Raw genomic sequence first — 22,237 nt, 5'->3', positions numbered from 1 at the left:
AAAGTATCCAGAGACACAGCCACCACCGCCCTCTGAGGCAGATAATTCCACAGACTCACAACTCTCTGTGTGAAAAAGTGTTTCCTCATCTCCGTTCTAAATGGCTTACTCCTTATTCTTAAACTGTGGTCTCTGGATCTGGACTCACCGAACATTGGGAACATGTTTCCTGCCTCTAGCGTGTCCAAACCCTTAATAATCTTATATGTTTCAATGTACCCCTCTCATCCATCTAAATTCCAGAGTATACAAGCATATGACAGTCCCGCCATCCTGTGAATTAACCTTGTAAACCTACGCTGCACTCCCTCAATGGCAAGAATGCCTTCCTCAAATTAGGGGACCAAAACTGCAGACAATACTCCAGGTGTGGTCTCACTAGGGCTCTGTACAACAGCAGAAGGACCTCTTTGCTCCTTTACTCAACTCCTCTTGTTATGATGGCCTACATGCCATTCGCTTTCTTCACTGCCTGCTGTACCTTCATGCTCACTTTCATTGACTGATAAACAAGGACCCCCAGATCCCATTGCACTTCCCCTTTTCCCAACTTGACACCATTTAGATAATAATCTGCCTTCCTGTTTTTGCTACCAAGGTGGATAACCTCACATTTATCCACAGTGCAATATGGTTGTGCCCTCCATAAACTGCATCTGCCCACTCACCCAAACCTGTCCAAGTCACCCTGCATTCTCATATCATCCTACACACAGTTCACACTGCCATCCAGCTTTGTGTCATCTGCAAATTTGCTAATTTTTACTTTGAATCCCCTCATCTAAATCATTGATGTATATTGTAAATATCTGCGGTCCCAGCACCGAGCCTTGCGGTACCCCACAAGTCACTGCCTGCCATTCTGAAAGGGACCCGTTAATCCCTACTCTTTGGATCAGATAGGTTCAAGTGGACAGCGAAGGTGTTCATCGAAACGATCGCCCATTCCATGTTTAGTTTCACCGATGTATAAGAGACCGCATCTTGAACAATGGATACAGTAGATGAGGTTGGAGGAGATGCAAGTAAAACTCTGCCTAATGTGAAAGTACTGTTGGGGTCCCTGGACAGAGTCGAGGGAGGAGGTATAGGAACAGGTGTTGCATCTCCTATGGTTGCAGCGGAAGGTACTTAGGGAGGGGATGGTTTGGGTGAGAAGGGATGAGTTAACCAGGGAGTTGCGGATAGACTGGTCTCTGCGGAAAGCGGGAAGGGGTGGAGATGAGAAGATGTGACTAGTGTTGGGATCCCGTTGGAGGTGGCGAAAATGTTGGAGGATTATGTGTTGTATGCGATGGCTGATGGGATGAAAGGTGAGGACCAGGGGGACTCGGTCCCTGTTGCGACTAGGGGGAGGGGGAGCAAGGGCAGAGCTGTAGGGTACCGGGGAGGCATGAGTGAGGGACTCACCTATGATGGAAGAGGGAACCCCCCGTTCCCTAAAAAATGAGGGCATCTCGGATGTCCTAGTATGGAACACCTCATCTTCAGCGCAGATGCGGCACAGACGGAGGAATTGGGAGTAGGGGATAGAGTCTTTGCAGGAAGCAGGGTGGGAAGAAGTGTAGTCAAGATAGTTGTGGGAGTCAGTGAGTTTTAATAGATATCCTGGTTAAGTCAATAAATGTTTGATAATTTTTCAGCCAGTTAATCCAGTAAAGCTAAGCAGAATTGTAAACATAATCATTCAGAATATATTGAAGAGGTGATCAAGAGGATTAACAAGACAAGATATTGTCTACAGGACCTCAGCAAGGCCTTTGACAAAATCCCGAAAAGTAGACTGGTCCAGAGGTTAGATCATATCGGATCATGAGGGGAGCTAGCCAACCAGAAATAAAAATTGCTAGCTGGTTGGAGTCAAGGATAGTAATGGACAATTGTATTTCACACTAGAGTCCTGTAACTGGTGGTATGCCATCGGGATCGCTGTTGATTCCACTTTTGTTCATTGTCTGCATTAATTATTTGGATGGGAATGTAGTTGGCATGGTTGGTAAGTTTGTGGATAACTCCAAAATAGGTGGTATTATGGACAATGAAGAAGATTATCTAAGATTACAATTGGATCTGGATTAATTGGAGAAGTTTGTCAAAGATTGGTGCAAAAAGATGCACTTTGTAAGTTAAATGGGGCAGGATTTACATTGTAAATAATAGGGCCCTGGAGTAGGTTACAGAACAGAGAGACCTTGGAGCAGAAGTACATAGTTCCCTGAAGGTGGAGATGCAGGTAGTCAGAGTAGTGGGGAAGAAGTTTGGCATGCTTGACTTCATTGGTCAGGGCATTGAGTACAAGAGTTTAAGAAGGAACTGCAGATGCTGGAAAATCGAAGGTACACAAAAATGCTGGAGAAACTCAACGGCCCGAAACGCTGCCTATTTCCTTCGCTCCATAGATGCTGCTGCACCCGCTGAGTTTCTCCAGCATTTTTGTGTACCATTGAGTACAAGAGTCGGGACATCATGTTATAACTGCGTAAGACTTTTGGGAGACTGCACTTGGGAGTATTTTGTGTAGTTCTGGTCCCCTAACTATAGGAAAGATGTCACTAGGCTAGAAAGGATGCTGAAAAGACTCACAAGGATGTTACCGGATCTGCAGAATTTAAGTTATAAAGATAGGCTGGATATGCTGGGACATTTTCCCTGGTGCAAATGAGGCAGAGGGTTGACCTCACAGAGGTCAATAAAATCATGAGGGGCATAGATAATGGTGAATGGTGAATGGTCACAGTCATTTCCCTAAAGTTGGGTATCTAAAATTGGAGGGCATGGGTTGGAGGTGAGAGGGGAGAGATTTAAAAAATTACCTAAAGGGCAACTTTTTCACACAAAGAGTAGTATGTGGAATGAGCTGTCAGAGGAAGGAGGCATGAAAAATGACAATGTTTAAAAGACATTTGGACAGGTACATGGATAGGAAATGTTCAGTGGGATGTGGGCCTTATGAGGGCAAATGGGATTAGCTCAAATAGGCAGCTTGTTAGGCATGGATGAGTAGGGTTTAAGGGTCTGTTTCCGTGCTGAATAACTCGGACTGAGTAGCATTATCAAGGAATTCTACTGGACATTGGAACAAATTGGCTTTGAATGGCTGTTTTGGACCCAAGATCGGCAACATTAAAAGAATGAAGAAACAAATGATGCAACAGTGGCATGAGTGATGTAGAGCACAAAAAGTTCCTCAATGATTCTAGTATGGTAATAATATCAAAACATGAAAAGTTTTAAGAAACTAAGGAACTTGAAAGAATTTGCTCAAATGCATTTATTTTGCCTTCCACACCCTCAGAAAGAACAACCAATGGAATATTTCATAAACGCAGCATTAGGTCAATTCTGACACATCTTCTGATCTCAGAAACATAATTTAACGTGACCATTGTTTTTCAGACATATTGCAAACCATTTTAAGTCATCAATATGTAAATTAAAAATGTTAACTTCAAAAGTGTTGGAATAGGAACATTATCCCGTTCCTGTACTATCAATGTGAAAATCAAAATCAAAATGTGCAGCTGACAAGAAGAAGACATAACAAAAGCTAAGAATGAGAGGTTTATTAAAATTGTACAAACTTTTGTTCCTTTGTTGCACAACCGCTAAGTAGTTCTCAAAGCGAAATAAGTCCAATGTTTACATACACTGCTACAGAGTTGAGTCCGATGGAAAGCCGCTTGATGTCTTGGTGGAGCTTAAAGTGCCAACACCAATGAAATTCAGTATGGCTATTCTAATTCTACATGAAGGTATTTACATTAAAAGGATTACATTTTATCATTGCTGTCACTGAAAAAAAATCTAAAAAATACTGAAAAATACTGAGAGTACAGTGTGTATTTTACAAGATAAACTACAATGGTAAAGTTTTTTTTTTAAAATCAGATAGACAATAAGCTTTAAAGCACGAGTCCTAAGCTGCCAATGTGATATCTCAAACAGGAAATACTAAACAATAAAGTACGAATGGCTTAACATCAAGCACAGCTATCAAGTCTAAGATTTGGCAGTACTGTTGGTCCCGATGTGTAAAACTGACAAGAAATAAGGCACATACCTTATCAACATCCAGCAAATAACATGCTGCTTTTTGTGAAGCACAACCAATATGTTCTAGTTTACTATGCTTCCCTAGAATGATCACATCTACTTTAGAATGTATACAGTACTACAGATCCAAACAAACACTATACTAAATGTTCTACAACTAGTACTGGTCTCCATATGGCTTTCTTGGCAAACAAAAGTTAAACAAAAACAAAAACTAATGAAACAATTGAAAACCGTACAAGTATTCCATTCAACAGTCAATAAAAGCATCCTGGCTGTGAAGCCTTCACATCACGTTTAATACTTCTGTAGGTCAACAGAGTAGAAATATCAATAAGACCTACCTGAGCAAACGACTTCTCTTGGTTTCGATTGTGAAACCAATCATATTTGCCAATAGTTTCACAAGGACAGTCACTCATTAAACATTACCCTTGTGTGAAATATCGCTTGTAAAAATGTTGACATCACACGAAATGCACAAAAACATTGTCATTACAATAACTACAGGGAACAGTGCTTATGTTTGGCCTTTAAATGTTCTAAACATGCATATTAAACATTTACCGTAGTTCTTTATTCAGTAAACAAAGTGAAAAAGAAACACAAACTAACTTAAAATACTGACGCTGTTCAATTTAAATCTGTTACTGCAGTGGAAGACACATTCTCCCATGCATGGCACGAGGGGACACCTTTAATCCCACATCAGGGATTTAGTAGAATGCATCCCTTTGTTGGGTCGAAATTGCTAAAATGTACATAGGTGGCTAAAGGAGAAAAAAATACCCTGCCCATTATCTGGATCTTTATGGCATCACTGTTAAGAATTTACTTTCTTCTGCGAGTGAAGTCAGCAAGGAGGTCATATCACCAATGGCCATATTTGTGGTGCTCACGGGCATGCTATGGAATGTGAGAGATGTGCGTGGGGTATTGAGACGTGAAGAAGTCTGGGAGAAATTTTGCAGAATGCTTGGACTCAGGGCTCCTGAAATTAAACTGCGATGGTCTTCATCATCTAGGATGGCATCAAAATCAATCTGTACAGTGTCTAGGCTATTGCCATCAACAGTGCTAGTCACTTGATTGGAACCTGGAGAAAGCAGCTCTGTTGACTTGCTATGGCCAGTCTGCTGCAGCTGGAAGTTAGTCTCCTGACCTGTGAACTTGACGTTTTTCCTGGCTTGCTGTTTGAAGGTAGAGTTTTGGTTATAACCTTGCCGAATGTAATGCTGCACATTGGAGCATGAACTGTTCAGGTTCTGTGGCATGTCTTGTATCTCTGTCTTAATACTGGTCATGCGGTAAATTGGGTTCATGTTACCTAAACTGCTTTGCTGGTGGGTAACTCGGTTCGTCGGTAGACTTGGCTGCTTGTTGGCATTGTGGCTTGTATACATTTGATGACCTTTCGGTGTATGCACGGCAAACTGTTGATTTCCTGAACTGTGAGAAATTTGTTGGGACCCTTGAAGCCCTGGAAAAACAGCAGCTTGAGGTGGCTGGTTACTAAATCCAATAATGCCTAAATCACTGATGCTTGCTGGAGCAGAGCCATTCACATAGTGGAAAAGTAACCCTTCCATTGTTTGCTGATTGGCAACTTGCTGACACTGATTGAAATTCTGCACCATCATGTTTCGGTTTTGCATCCCATTGGTCACCTTTGCAGCTGGATGCCGTGACACTAATGAAGGGTATTGTGATCCATCTTGGCTGCCAACGCCTTGTAAGTTATCTGACTCCAACTCTCGGTTTGGTAAATCCGCAACGTACGGGAACTCCCCAGTTGCAGGAATGAACATCTGCCTGTTGAGGTTTTGGTTATGCTGATGACTTTTGTTTGTTTGGGGAGCTGGAATTTTAATACTTCGTTGAACATTCGGCGCCACTTCCATGCACTGTTGATACCCATTTGGCTGACATGCAAATGCATTCTGGTGAACCGTTGGAAGGTTTTGTGGGGGATTAGTGGTGCTGGTAAACAGCCCAGGCATCCGACTCTGTAGCACACTACCCACGGCTCGTTGCCTGTATTTCTGTTTTTGAGGTGACATGTCAATACTTCCTGAGCTAACTTCGTTCCATTGAATTGGCAGGTCATCCTTATTTGTTTGGGAATTCACCTGTGGGCTGGCAAACTGCTGGATTGCAGACTGAGACTGGTCAAAAGAAGGCATGGCGACTATGTGATCCTGCTGCATTTCACTTAAGGGCATGTTTGGCAGGTGGTCATATATGTCCAGATTTGCCATATTTAGTTCACTCTGTAGGCGACTGCCTACTTCATTGCTTTGTGAGCTAATGTACTGGACTACATCATCCGGCAAGATATCCTCGTCAATGTGGTCATAAGCCTCCATAGCAATGGCCTCCTGAACAACATTCTCACTGATACTTGGAGGACAAGGAGAGTAGATACTTCGATGGAGGTTCCCATCAGAGCGAGTGTAGTTCTGAAGGCTGAAGTTATGTCGCTCCAATGAGGGAGGCACAGCGACAGGATTAATATTGTTAAGACTGTTATTACGATGTACTGGGTGTGTCGAGAAGGATTCTGCAACTGTTCTCACTGGATCACTGGCTCTTCGTATTCCATGGCCTGACACATCATTAGGCAACAGTGGCCTCCTGCCAAATGTATTGTATGCCCCATCACTGCACCTCCGAGAAACATTTATTTGAGGCAATGAAAATATATCGGCATCTCTATAGTCACCCAGCAGGGCCATCCTTGCCTTTAAGCTCATCCGCTCCATATTTGGCAATGGAGTTGGAGGAGGCCCACCAGTGGCTGCAGCATATTTAGCTTTCAGCCTATAATGCTGTGCTGGAGTAAGGCTCAATAGTCCAGGCAGCCCACCACATTGGCTAGCGTCACTTGATCGCCTTGATGCATCTGTTGAGATGGGATCATATGAATCGGTGACACTCAGGTTGTGTGGTCGGCCTTCAGCCTGGGAGACCTCACTGGACCTTCTACTTGAAAGATATGGTGAAATGCCAGAAGACCTGCGACTGCTCATGTATGCAGAGCTAATGGTACTAGTGGTGCTGTCTCGTCTCTCATTCAGCTTATTTAACGTAGTGACATCTGCGTTTGAAAGTTCATTTCTGTTTGGCATGATAGTCATGGATCCTCCAACACTAGAGCTGTCCAGCTGAGAGCCTGCGTTTAAGTGGAAGATGTTAATTAGTAGTTATAACTTGACACGGTTTTACAGTTCATTTGCGTACAACCAGAAGAGGCTTCAAAGCACAGTTCGTAGGATGTTGAATTAAAAAAAAAATAGAATGACTAAAGAAAGTTCAAATCCATAACTTCTACAAGCCATATTTAACCCAGAATGAAAAATTAGTTAAAATTCCTTTGTTTTTTTCACCCAGAAATTATAAAGCAAAATCATATGTTATTATGATTTGTACTTATTCCCCTCGCATAATTAAGATTTAAAAATGAACTTTAAAGCATTTTTCATACTTTGGGGAGAAACTTGAATAGTTTCAATACATACTACAAGGGTACAATCTGTTATGATAGTATGAGATGGCATCTCTAAAAACAGTTTCAATAGGATACGATTCATGTTCTGAGGTATGTATAATATTATAGGGCAATGAACACATGGGGAATTGATGTAACTGGCAAGCAAGACCACATGCCAGCAGCGGAGTCTCACAACTTTCTTTCCTTAATTCTTTCCCAGACTTGAAAGACTCGAAGGACAAAGAAGCCATTGAGAACCATAATGTAAAAATCTCTGACTTAAGTGCAAGAACATGGAAACATATACATAATTTAGAACCTTTCCCATTTTCCTAATCATTTAAATGACTTCAGTGAGAGAGTGGAATCTTAGCCCCATACTAAACTTACTTCCAGGTCTGAAAGCATTTTTTAAATTAAACAGCAATTGCAATATAATTTTGAATATTACAGCACACTTTACTTGGCTATTCTGTTTGACAAACAAATGTTTGGGCAGCAACGTTTTACCGCTTAATGCTAATTGCATGGCAATGGGAACTTACAAGTTGTTTCTGCATAGAAACATCTATTCATTGTACATTTTTCAGACAAAAAATGTATAAATTTATAAACTTTTAACTCTTAGGTGAAATCACACACATCAGCATTTACACAATTATAATCACCAAGATATCACAATTACTTTGAAAATCTTTTTATGAAGAGGTTTAATGTGTGTGAGGAAGAGTAAACACCGAGCACTCTCTAATTCAGGTAAAATACATGCAAGCTCATGTAAGAAGCTCCCTGCACTAACCACCATCACATGTCCTAATCATAGAACAAGGCCTCCTGCAACACAAGAACCATGACTTTTTAAATTCCATTAGTCAGACTTCCTTTCGGCTTGTGCGGAAGATCGGTTGTAATAGGTCCTGTCTTTTCGGAACATGGATTAAGGTTTTTCCAAGTTTACTTCAGGTAGCACTTCAAGAAGCGAAACAAAAAGGCATAGCATTGGGAATCGATTACTTTAGGTCTATATTTGCTCCACACTACGAATAACATCTTCAAGAGATGAGATTGGGAGAGGGTGGTGTTGGAAGGTGTCGTACGCATTAAAATTGGCGTTAGACAAACAAAGGCCTTTCCTCTCCCTCATTTTACCAGTTTGGAGTCGGCCAAGAAACTCAATTAGATGTTGGGTCTCACAGTGAGTTTCCAGTGGCAAGGCGGCTGGAATTGAGGAAGAATCAAAGCTCCAGCCCATGGTCACAAATGGCTGGGAGCAGAGGTGGTTCTGATGGGAAATAAGTGGGTGTTAGGATAGAAGGAGACTTGGAGCACAGGAGAATGGGTTAGGATATGGGAGTCGCAGGGGTTAGTGGTGGGAACAAAGGGGAGCAGATTCAAGTGTTGGAATCCACAGCCTTGAACATTGTAGAGATAGCCTTCTTTTAGATTCACTGAAATAAGTTTAGACGTGTTGCACAGACCTGATTGCGTATGAACGGCCACAAGCCACAACTGCACAGAAGAATTTTAAGTGAGTGGTGATCAACCATGCATTCAATATCTGGCCACGGCATGACTTAGTGTACACAACTCATGAATGCCTGAGTCGGGTGCAATTTGGCAAACTCTGTGGGCTGTGTTAAAGCACCGTGTTGTTCCTAGGCCACTTACTCTGCTGATCTATCTAGGTTATAATTGAACCCAGGGCCTGGGTTAACATTAGGCTGTAATAGCTATTGTTTTAAAAATAGCAAAATGACAATGACTCATTAATAATTTTTTGGTCTGTCGACCCTGATACATTCTTGTAAAATGTTCAGGAATTCCTTTATTGTTATTAATTTTTTTCTTAAACTAGTGATATAGAAATTGAATCAAATAAGTACTTATTTTCAGTTTTAACAATTTTCCGCTCTTCCTCACTGCCTCTAGATGTTTACATTTTAAACTTAAGTAAACGTTCCCTGGTTTTAGAGTCATGGAGTCATACAGCATGAAATCAGGCCCTTCGGCCCAACTTTTCCACACCGTCCAACATGTGCCAGCTACACTCGTCCCACCTACCTGTATTTAACCATATCCCTCCAAACTTCTCCTATCCATGTATCTGCCTAACTGTTTCTTAAACGTTGGTATAGTCCCAGCCTCAACTACCTCCTCGGGCAGCTCATTCCATTGTGTGAGTAAGTTATCCCTCAGATTCTTATTCAATCTTTTTCCCTTCACCTTAAACCTATGTCTTCTGGTCCTCCATTCACCTACTCTGGGAAAGAGACTTTGTGCATCTACCTTATCTATTCCTTTCATGATCTTAGCATCCCAGCTTACTCAACCTCTCCCTAATAGCCCCAACCTGGCAATATCCTCGTAAATCTTCTCTGTATTCCTTCCAGCTTGACGACATCTAGAATTCATTTTATATAGATATGGCTCTCTTCTCTGCAGTTTTAAGAAATAATTAAAAGCACTTGCGCTTTTTTTCCCCTTACCACTTCCTGGAAGAGGAGGCAAAGATATGTTTTTGGTTGCTGGCACAGTGTTGACTCTGGGAAGGAATCCATTGACTTGTTTCAACCTCTCCACCTTTAGCTGCTCCATCCACCTGGTCCCTGTCAAATTCCTTCTGGCCTGCAGGCCTAATGCTGTGGTTGCTGTGGAAACTGTAGAGTCCATGATCGGTGTCTCATCAGTGGCACTGAGATCTCCCACGCTGCCTCCGCTATTCAGATGAAGCTCGATCCCACTGTTGGAGTGGTTGCTGAAGGGGGACGGTTCACTGCTGCACGTAGACTGACCACCAGGGCTTGGCTGAGATGTCTGCCAGAGGGAGAGGAAGAAATGGATCAATTCTTTAGCTTGCTTTAGCTTTAACTCACTTTAGCGAGTGGGTCCAATGACATAGTAAAAGCTACACAAAACTAAAGATTAAATTATTTTGGTGAAATTCTCTTTTTTGAACAATTTATGCCAGTATATCATTAATAACGGTCTGATTTCGACTTTAAACTTAAAAAAAAAAAAAAAAAAAAAAAAAAAATATTTTTTAAACTATTTGAAAGAAAGCAAGAAATTTGAGTGGTTTAACACCAAGCAGGAGAATTACACACCTGTATACACTTGCCACAACTGAACGACACTACAAGATGACACCACAAGCATGCACTGATGTTGCTCTCCTGGATGTTGTTCTGAATCTCAAAAGAAAGGAACTACCAGGGAACTGCTGTGTAAGTGGTTTCAGTGTAGGAATAGGAAAGCTTGAGGATTTGAATGGGAAATAATTACTTACTACAAGGAGATGGAAAAGGATCTATCCTGAAATAATAGGAATGAAAGCTTGTCAAATTGTGCTGCAGTTCATTAACTGGAGGATTTAAATCAAAAATAGCAAGTCAATCAATCAGTAGTTCCAAAGGAATGGGCTTCTGTAGACATTGTATGGCTTGGAATTAAACTACAGGAATTTATGGGCAAAGAAGATTTTTAAGGTTATGAGAATATAAAGAACGATAAAAGTTACAAAATTAGACATTAATAAATTGGAAGAGGACGGAGAAGGATAAAGCAAACAAAATTGCCCTGGCATTAACCACCCTGAAGGTCCCTGTTTTTTTTTTTAAAGCAAACTTCTTATCTTTGAAACATTCTTTGCTTATTATTTCTTCAGCCATATTATTAATAAGAAATAAAGTTACAATTGGAAGAGTTCCCAAAATGTATTGGGGAATTTGTGGCTTTTCAGCATTGGAGGTAGATACTCAGATTATAGTGTCAAACAGGTAACAAAACCGGATTTATCCATAGCTGAACAATATGGTTGAATTCTAACTATCCTCTTGGCAGATGGCCTGATACCATTTTCTCAGGGGTGGCTACATGCCACAGACTTCCCGTACGCTACAGAATTAAAACTTTCCATAAATTCACAGCTCGATGCCTTCGCAAAGCATTAACACAAAATTGTTCAAACAATGGAGGAGGAATTCAGGCAATAAAATCTCACCTTATTACCCACTGTCCTTAGGAAGACAGAACAAGAAAGCACCAGACAGTAATGTCAGCAAGTTAGTGAAAACAAGAAAGAGAACAGTCAGTTACTTTCAGTTTGACGCAGTTAATTGTAGGATTGAGTTAATCAAAATAATAGATCAATACATTTCATTTGCAACCAAGCAAACGTGATTTTGACTGTAAAAAAATGTTTGTACCATTTTAATAATTTGCACAGTGCATTACATTTTGGATTCATATTAAATATCAATAGTGCATGCTCTGAGTTTATACCAGTCCACGTAAGAAAGGCTAGTGCTCCAGTCAGATGTAATCGACCTGAATTTTACACGCCACAGAATTCAATAAGTTTGCAGCAGTAATGTGTCGGAGTTTGTAGATTGATCAATAACATTGCACTGATCACTTTGAATTTGTGCATGTGCATTTTTTTAAAACAGAGAATCATTAAATGCAACTGTGCAGAAAATTTCTCACAATGCAGAATATTTTAAGCGCTGCACATGTTAGTGTTATTTAAAGCATGTGAATGCAGAGTGCACTTCTGAAAATTCCATTTGGATCCTCCTAGTATTCAGCTTAACAAATATGCTGGACATATGGCATCAATGGACATTAATTGCTCAATTGCATGAAATATGAGGTTCCAAATCAACGTGGAACTTAAGCCATGGAAAAGATCTTAATAGGAGGATTGAGGGCTGTTTGTTCTTTGATCAAAGGCCTGATCCAATATGGGCCACTGCCTGTGAATCTGAGGCATGGATCATAGAAACATAGAACGTAGGTACAGGAGTAGGCCATTCGGCCCTTCAAGTCAGCACCGCCATTCAATATGATCATGGCTGATCATCCAGAATCAGTACACTGTTCCTGCTTTCTCCCCATATCCCTTTATTCCATTAGCCCTAAGAGCTAAATGTAACTCTCTCTTGAAAAGATCCAGTGAATTGGCGTCCACTGCTTTCTGTGGCAGAGAATTCTACAGATTCACAATTCTCTGGGTGAAAAAGTTTTTCTACATCTCAGTCCTAAATGGCCAACCCCTTATTCTTAAACTGTGACCTCTGGTTCTGGACTCCCCCAACATCGGAACCATTTTTCCAGCATCTGACCTGGATAATCCCTTAAGAATTTTATATGTTTCTATAAGATCCCCTCTCATCCTTCTAAATTCCAATGAATATAGTTAGAATTGTTAGATGCTGCAATTCTTCCAAACTCCAGAAGTTAATTTTGGTCAATCTACAATCCCAAATTTGCTACAACCAAGTGAAAATGTACTCATTAGCATAATCGCCATACATTGCTCTTTGGAACTCTGATGCCAGCTTGCCACAGCAGAGGTAGGGATCTCAGTTTAGCCATCACCCCACTGCTGATCATTCTGTTAGTGCTGAACGTGCGAGGGCTTGTTATACGAGTCACAAACTGGGGGTATTTCACCCCACAAAATCTATTTTTGAATGAACGTACAGTATTTATGTTTCACTTTAACAGGCATTTCTGGTTATGGGACTGGGGGAGAGCCCTTCAAAAGACCCGAACTTCCATTCACGTGACCTAATACCCACAGGAGTATTAGCCCCGAGGCCACAAAGAAAATAAAGACTCCACAAATTTAGCAGTGCTACTAAAATTGCGGTTTTTTTTTGTCAACCAGCATCTGCAGTTCCTTGTTTCTGTGCTCTTCTTTTTTAAAGTTGACTGGATGTAGGTGCTCCCAGGGTTGAACATTTGAGTTTTGCCTGCTTTGCCTGAGAAATGTTTGGAAAAATCGCCAGTTTCAAGACTGTGCTTAATCCTGACTTTCCCAGCCCATTTCCCTATTTTGTCCCAAGATCTTCTGTGCCATTGTTAACTGCTCTCAGTTCATGTAAACCTGTTCATGTTGAGATTTTTCTACCTTTCTGGCTTCTAAGGACAATTCCTAAATCTTATCTCCCCGCAAGATCCTAGAATTTGCTTGAGACTGGGACAGACTCTCCCCCCCCCCACTGTGATGCAAGGGTTAACACATGCCTGTGACGGAAATTGACTTTGTGTAGGAAGGAACTGTAGATGCTGGTTTAAACCGAAGATAGACACAAAAAGCTGGAGTATCTCAGCGGGTGTCAGAACGATAATGCAATGTCAGCTAACAGCACCTAGGCTAAGTAAGTAAGTAACCTTGTTTAATAAAAAAACAAGTAAATCATGAAGCCTTGAGGAATGCAGCTGTAAAACATGTCATAAAGTAGTGGGATGTGGCAACTTATTTATGAAAGAAGGGGATTTAGACTAGCTTGAAGCTGAGTGCAGTAAATAACTTTATATTGTTAATAACTTTATCTCTTTATGAGGTAGGCTAGCTGTTTTTTCCCCAATGTAGCTGCCATCTGCTTGTAAATTAAGGGAAAAGGCTGTTAAATTGATTATGTAAGTGTAAGCTGCTTGCAAGCTCATAAGACTACCCTTCCGATCATGATCCGGAACTGTGCCAAAGCCCTCCAGCTCTCCAGACCAGCCTTCTGAAGAAAGAGTCCTTGGCGGGCAGAAGTGCATGATCCTTGTTGCTACATTTTGATGTTTTAATAAATGCATTGTTTTTAACTTTACATTGTTGAAGTTTTTTTTCTCCATCATCGATCCAGATTCTCGAAGCCTGCTTGTATCATTACACAATCATGGCATTCGACACATCCGACTTCAGTCTCATATCTTCAGAGCAAAAGAAGAGATCCTAGGACAGAGATCTTATTGATATTATGAATCATAACGGGTCTCACCATGGGTTTGAACTAGGGCATCAGTCTTAATGGTAGAACAGTAGATAGAAATAGTAAGATTAAACGAGAACTTACCAGTTTGAAGTTTGATCGTTATTTTATGAGGAATAACGTTGAGAGAATACGTGAAGAAGAACCCCGCTAGGACGCATGCGTGTCATTCTTCAAAGCAGCGGTGTGAAATCACAGATAACTGTAATGACTAAACATAGTAAGATTAGAGAAGAGATACCAGTTGAGTATATGATCAAGGGTGGGAGCGGAGGGCACGTATTCCCTCAACGTTACTCCTCATAAAATAACGATCAAACTTCAAACTGGTAAGTTCTCGTTTAATCTTACTATTTTACTTCGGAGTCACGTGAGTGACTACGTGAAGATTTTAAAGCTCTGTGATTTCATGCTGTGGAAACGAGTCCATGCATCACATCTGCCTTGATTATGGGGAGAATAGTGTTAACATCATTAGACATCAATACGATATTGAAAAACAACGATAAATTTATTAACACCAAATTATAGCCCCTATTTATGGGGTAAAATCATATTACAGAACTTAAAATTGTTTCTGCAAATGTTCCAGGTTCAATTACTGGTTTGTTATAAAATCGTTGGAAAGTTTTCCCCTGACCATCCTGCTGTCTTGAGGATTTGGTCCATAGGAACATCTAACTTCATAGCTGCCGATGTAGCTGCAGCCCTGGTGGAGTGAGATTTAAAAATGTTAGTGTCGACTCCAGCCTTTATTAGGACCTGTTTTAGCAATGGTCTGGACTGTCACTTTTTGTGTGGCTGTTTGTAGCTGATTAAAAGTGCCATTACTTTGCCTCTGATGATCTTAGTATACTCCATATATAATAAAAATTGTGTTACAATACAGAGACGATCATCTGTCGGGTAGGCCCTGAATTCTATTTTTAGGCCTGTTGACCCCTGTCTGTTCTGTTTGACTAATTCATTGATGTGAAAAGTTAAATTTCCAGATGAAATAGTCATGTTGTCCAGCCTTAGTTTCTGTCGCGACTGGACCTTTTGTGCCGTGACCAAGGCCATCAGCATGACTGTTTTCATAGTCAGTTTCTGTAGGGACAGAGCTGTAGGTGGAGACCAGTTTCTTAACATGGTCAGTACAATGCTCACATCCCATATTTGGGAGTACCTGGTTCTTGGGGGATTAACATTGCCCCTCATGAGTTTGGTTACCAGGGGGTGTGTCCCAACAGAATGCCGCTCTGTTCCTTGCCACAGGTATGTTGACAGAGCACTTCTGGCACAGTTGATGGCAATACAACTGAGCCCCTCATCGTAATGGAGGCTTGCCAGGAATTCCAGAACAGACGGGATGTTCATAGATCTGTGGGTGATGTTATTGTTGTGACAGTACATTTCCCATTTCTTGATGTACACCAAGTACTGTTTTTTGGTGGACTGTCTGTGGGCCGCTGAAATAATATCCACTGTTCGGTCCGTCAGTCCCAGGTGTAGTAGCGGTGCTTTCAAACTCTACAAATTAATAGGTTTGTATAATTATGACATGGGTGACTTTCCCTTGTAACGGGATGAACCAGTAATTTAGGTCTATGATGGATGGTGATGCATGGTTCTAATACCATGTCGAGTATCACTGGGAACCATGGTTGAGTAGGCCAATCGGGTACTTTCAAAATACCAGACGCAGAGTCTTGCTGTATTTTCCTTAATACCCGACTGATGAGGCAGAAAGGTGGGAATGCATAAATAAACAATTTCCCCCAATGCAGCGAAAATGCATCTGTTGCCGCTGCCCCAGGGTCTGGTTCCCATGAAACATAATTTGATAACTGGTGATTGAGCCTGGATGCGAAAACATTGATATCTGGTGTTCCATATCGTGTTGTAATTTCAGCAATACATTTTTATCCAACATCCATTCAGTGTTTTCATTGAATTTGCGTGACCTGGTGTCTGCCACTAAATTTAGTTTACCTGGTAAGTAGGTAGCTGATATCCAAATATCTCTCTGGATACACCATTGCCAAATTGTGTTGGCCAGATTGTCACATGATGTCGATTTGTTTCCACCCATATGGTTGATATATGCTACCACGGTGGTGTTGTCAATTTGTAGTCTAACATGCTGGTGATATAACCCAGAACAATATGACTTAAGGCCATGGAATGCACTTAACATCTCCAGGTAGTTTATGCCCAGTGTTTGTAATAATGATGCCTCCTGTGCATTCCATCTCCCTCCACAGCTGGAGATGGAATTGGTAGCACCCCAACCAAGTGCACTGGCATCAGTTTGTAGTACCATAGACGGGTTGCTGATAATGATTGGATTGGAACAATGCCTAATGTTATCTTTCCACCATTTTAGTTCCATTATGGCTTCTGTCGGTAGCTTCATTGGTCTGTCAAAATGACCACCATTAATTTTGAGTGCTCGTATGTTAGCCCTCTGTAAATTTCGATAATGTAAAGGTCCGAATTGTGTGGCTGGAAACGCAGCCACTATTTTGCCAATTATTCTTGCTAGTAGTCTGATGGATGGTTTAGTGATGTCAATGATTTTGGTGCAAGCCTCTATTAAGGCTGTAACCTTTTCTTCCGGCAAAATCACTGACATGTGAACTGAGCTAATGGTGAACCCCAGATAATCCATTGTGGTTGAAGGCGTTAATTTAGATTTAACTGGATGGATGATAAACCCCAGTTTTTCAAATAATTGTTTTGTGGCTGTTACCGCTTGTTTAGCCAATTCCAAAGTTTTGCCTACAATAAGTATGTCATCTAGATATGCCATTACCATGTGTTTTTGTTTCTGCAGAAACGCTAGGGCTGGTTTCAAAATTTTAGTGAACAGCCTGGGGGCTGATGTTAGCCCATAAGGTAGTGCCCTGTACTGCCATGGCTGACCCATCCAGTTGAATTTTAAATAACATCTGTGGTCACCTCTTATGGGTACTGTATAGTAAGCATCTTTTAAATCGATGCTTGCCATGTAGCAACTTTTGGAAATCAATTGCTTAGCAGTAACAAAGGTTTCCATCTTGAAATGAATATATTGTACGAAAGTATTCAAATTAGTCAAATCGATGATGATGCGGCAACCACCATCTTTCTTGTTTTTGATAAAGATTTTGGACACAAATTCCTGTGATTCATGTTGGGTTTTCTCAATTACTCCTTTTTTAAAAAGCCGCTGTAGTTCAGCATGTGCTTTTGATTTTTCTTTGCCTGTAAGCACGAACATTCGGTTCGGTACATGCTGAACTGGAGGGGAATGTTTTTGTATAAATTCTATGGTATAACCCTGGATACTGCTTAAAATATAAGTGTCTAGTTAACTTATTCCATGCATCCAGATAGAATTGTAATCTTCCACCAAGGTGTTCAATAATGCCTGTCCTTGTAGCTGGTTGAATGGCATGTAGTCGATAATTGCAGCTATTTTGGGCTCCAGGTTTTGGCCAGTTTGGTCGGGTTGAATAAACTGGAACACCATATCCAATAGGTTTTCTTGCACCCCATGCACACTAGGGGTATGTTCTGTACACCCCTCTTCAGGGTCAGCCCAGAATTGACCCCCCGTACTCCCCTCTGATGAGGAAGAAACACTGTGCAGCCCTACAAGAGGTACTGCTGTAGGACTTACTAGCTGCCCACTGTGACTAGGCTGCATCTCCCGGAGCCTGCCACTTTGGAGTATTTGCTCCAACAGCCGCTCCAACCGGCTCCAATGCTCTCGGGCACTGGCCGATCGCGGCTGCTCCTGTTCCCCCAGCCGCTCCAACCGGTTCCAATGCCAATCACGGGCACTGGCCGCTCGCGGCTGTTCCTGATCCTGCAGCCGCTCCAACCGGCTCCAATGCGCACGGGGACTGGCGGCTCGCGGCTGCTCCTGAAGCCGCTCCAACCAGCCCCAATGCTCACGGGCACTGGCCGCTCGCGGCTGCTCAAAGTCGGACTCATCGGAGTCAACGACTCTGTCTGTATTTTGCTTCGCTTTACCGCCCGGCCGTGGTGTTGATTTGGCCGGAGCAGGAGCGAAGTCGGGCACAGCTGTTCCCATTACAGGAGATTGGTGTGCCGTTGGCTGCTGCTGGCTGCCCGCAACTCCGCGGTTCTCCCCCACCAGCTTTTTCGCAGCCTTCTTGTTTCTCGTGGATCTGTCTATGCCTCCACCTGTGAAGTAAGTGGAAAGAACGCAGAGTCTCCTTACCTGCTGTTCCCCGCTTTTAAATTCTGCCGCTAAGGGGAACGTTGTTCCCCCTGCTGTGACTCATTGCAATGCGTGTAGCGATATGACACGCATGCGTCCCAGCGGGGTTCTTCTTCACGTAGTCACTCACATGACTCCGAAGTAAAACGGAGGAGGAGAGGGAACAACTTATTTCAAGGATGTAAGGGAGATGAAAACAGACACCATAAAATGTATAAAATCATGTATAAAATCATGAGAGGAATAGATCGGGTAGATGCAGAGTCTCTTGCCCAAAGTTGGTGAATCGAGGACCAGAGGCTATAAGTTCAAGATGAAGGGGAAAAGATTTAATAGGAATCTGAGGGATAACTTTTTCACACAAAGGGTGGTGGGTGTATGGAACAAGCTGCCGGACGAGGTAATTGAGGCAGGGACTATCCCAACATTTAGGAAATAGTTAGACAGGTACATGGATAGGACAGGTTTGGAGGGATATGGAACATGCATGGGCAGGTGGGGCTAATGTTGCCAGGACATGTTGGCTGTAGTGGGCAAGTTGGGCCGAAGGGACTGTTTCCACGGTGTATCTCTCTATGACACAAAAGGTGATGCCATTGACAGAACAGGTCACCATGTTGGTGGCAGTAGGGAAGTAGTTTGGGGAGGGAACTGTTTCTGTTGCAAACAAGCAACAGTATTTTAAAACTGCTCAGTCTCCATCCATCCTTGGTTGTATAAAAGCAGCGTCGACTTGGCAAAGTGGAGCAGGAGGCAAGTCCAGCAGTGTGGTTCCTTGAATGTTTCAGAATGCCATGTGAAAACACATAGTCCAAAAGGTCAGTGTTACCTGGTTAGAATAGTAGGATCAGAGCAGAAGATCCTGACCTCCTGCTTCTACATTTGTCTTTCACAGTTTGAACCTGACATCAGTCATGGGGAAAGTGTGCTGTATGATGCTATGAGAAGCAGTGGATGTGGTGCATTCGAACTTTCAGAAGATCTCGCAAAATAAATTAAAATACAATATTACAGCGTGTGGGATTGGGGATATCAATACTGGCGTGGGAAACTGGTTTATAGACGGGAAACTGAAGTAGGAATATACAGGCCACTTTCCGGGTAGCAGGCGATTCACTCCAAATGTGCCCATCGACTGCTGAAAAGGTGCCTGAATATTAATCATCATTGATTATTGACAAAACAGGCCTGGACTGTGTCCCCCTTTCTGCGACCGATGGAGCCTGCAAATATTCACTTGTCACCTGAAGAACGTTCACATGTATGGCGCATCAGTGACCTGTTGTCACCCATGCGACAGTCAGGGGCGATGAGAAATTTCAAAGCAAGAGAGCAAATAATCTGGAAATGAAATGCTTCATACTAAATGACTTGTTAGATTTGTGGAAACAAATGTGTACATACCATTGGTTTCTCTTTCTTGATGGCTTTAACTTGTTGACATTCTTCGCGCTTTGAGGTAGCGTTGTTCAGCTCAGCCTGCTGATGTCCAGGTGATTTGGACTGGGAGTTGTTGGCTGAATCCCTGGGTGCTGGAGGTCTTGGGTGAATATCTCCACGTTGTTTCTTTGTAATGTGAGCCTCTGGGCCATGAACTGTCTTAACGTGTTTTCGTAGGGAACTGGGATCAGTGTAGCGCTTTGTGCAGCCAGGTATCTTACAGACGTAAGGTTTCTATAAAACATTAATGAACATCAAGAGAATTAGAAGAATCATTTCCAACAAGTAGACAAAGAAACAAATGGAATATTGTGACATTTCTTTCATGATTGGACTTTTCAGATCTGATTTCAAAAGGACACAAAGTGCATGAGTAACTAAGTGGGTCAGTCAGCACCTTTGGAGAAAAGGAATAGGTGACGTTTTGGGTTGAGACCCTGCCTGAAGAAGGGTCTCGACTCGAAAAAGATCACCCCTCGTCCTCCTGCGCTCCAAGGATTAAAGTCCCAGCTTACTCAACCTCTCCCTATCACTCAAACACCCTAGATCTGACAACATCCTCGTAAATCTTCCCTGTACCCTTTCCAGCTTGAAATGTGGGGAGCTGCAGGAGACCAACAAGGACCTTAATGAATATTTCTTCCCTGTTTTCAGACATGAAGATCAGGGAACCATGTGAATCATTGTTAGATAGGTCAGGTCAGGAGGAGTTCTCCCCGCCACAGATACCATGTGATCCCGTGCTACCTGCTCCGTGGTCAAATAGTCGGTGACTAAACCCCCAGCAGAACCAAAAACAAGACCTGTCAAAAGGCGGATGAGCTTCTAGCACAACGGCCATCCACACTTCGGTAGAAGTTGCGATCACTGTCGTACATAACATTGTAAGGAATGATGATGTTTGCACATTCTTCCTGGGACCACATGGCTTCCTTATGGTGCTCCAGTTTCCTCTCATGTCCCAAAATCGTTTAAAGTGGTCACTGAAAATTGCCCCTAGTGTGTGGGTCAGTAGCAGAATCTGAGGGAGAGTTGATGGGAATGTAGGATTATTGTAGGACTCGTGCAAATGGGTGCACACTCAGCATAACTATTACCATCATGATAAAATCATATTATCTTATCATGATCAGAAGCTTACTGATTGCAAATTCACAACCATGCCATCTCTTTGGGGCAGGCTGATTGATGAAAGGTGCTACAAACCACCAAGTCCTTCTGAAACAGAAACTTGTTTTGATGGTGTTTCTTATCACATCCCCAAAAGGGGTGCAAATATAATGTGGAGAAACATGAAACATGAAAGGCAGATAAAAGCATATGACATTCCTATATATATTAAACTACATCTGTGAGTATTTAGTTGTATTTAACACATTAGAAACACTCCCAGTTGCACTTTAAATTAAGCCTTTGCATCTTTCATTTTAACTGAAAACTAGGCTTTGCATCAATGCATCATTTGAAATGTTGCACATCTTAAACTGCAGCAATTCATCTGCTCTATGCAGGAAAGTCATCTCAAACGATGGGCTCAAGTGAGCCTTGAACTTCAAATTTTCACATAGAGCCATGAGCATAAAGAACTTGATCAAGGCATAGCAAAAGGGAATCCAAGGTTTTCCTTCTTGGTTTGCTTGTACCCTACAAAGGTGCCTATTTCCTTATCTTAATATTGCTTTGACCAGGGCCTCCAGGGGTTGAATGCGCGGAGACACCGGAGAGTTGTCTGAGGTGTAACCTGGACATTCCGTTTGGGGAGTCATGCAAACCAAGGGTGATAGGATGGAGTCAAGGTATTTTTCTGAGTTCGGTGTCTCCTCCCCTTCCTCAGGGTAAACATCAGGTTTAGGAGCAGGAATGGGTCTTACACCCTCTCAAGTTCGCTCAGCCATCCAACAAGTCCATGGGTGATGTGATCTTGGCTTCAACTCCATTCTCCCACCCGTTCCCCTTTGACCTTCCCACTTCTCCAGTCTATATCAAAGATCCTATTGCAAACAAGATAGATCACTCGACGAATAACACGTAGTACGGTCATGGGCAGATTCATGGGTAATCTTCGGCCCTTTTCCGTAACCAGCTTCCGTCTCCGCACCAAAGATCCCATAGAGGAGCAAAGATAATTAGTGCGGAGACGGATGCCAGTTACGGAAACGTCCTCGTAAAAATAAAAGTTCTTTGGTAAAAATCTTCTCCTCATTTTCAGAATTATAATTTATTAACACAAACTGTTCCCCTGCAACATTAATTACACTGCGAGTCGGGTCGGGT

The 22,237-nt window shown here is 42.1% G+C and overlaps 1 protein-coding gene across 4 annotated transcripts in view; it reads right to left on the bottom strand.

The window, feature by feature from the left end:
- Positions 1 to 3,550: 3,550 nt before the first annotated feature.
- The window catches only part of LOC129696187 (transcriptional activator GLI3-like), a 360,260-nt gene continuing 341,573 nt past the window's right edge, over positions 3,551 to 22,237 (bottom strand). For all 4 annotated transcript variants that reach the window (XM_055633815.1, XM_055633813.1, XM_055633812.1 and 1 more), the window contains 3 exons: positions 19,928 to 20,197; positions 10,030 to 10,357; positions 3,551 to 7,225 (listed from right to left, as the gene is read on the bottom strand). In XM_055633815.1, the coding sequence (XP_055489790.1) occupies positions 4,863 to 7,225; positions 10,030 to 10,357; positions 19,928 to 20,197 (2,961 nt within the window). In that variant the 3' untranslated portion in view covers positions 3,551 to 4,862. The remainder of the gene's footprint in view (positions 7,226 to 10,029; positions 10,358 to 19,927; positions 20,198 to 22,237) is intronic.

Source organism: Leucoraja erinacea, chromosome 4 (assembly GCF_028641065.1).
Source record: "Leucoraja erinacea ecotype New England chromosome 4, Leri_hhj_1, whole genome shotgun sequence".
Classification (NCBI taxonomy): Eukaryota; Metazoa; Chordata; class Chondrichthyes; order Rajiformes; family Rajidae; genus Leucoraja; species Leucoraja erinaceus.
This window is presented reverse-complemented; position numbering and strand designations above follow the sequence as displayed.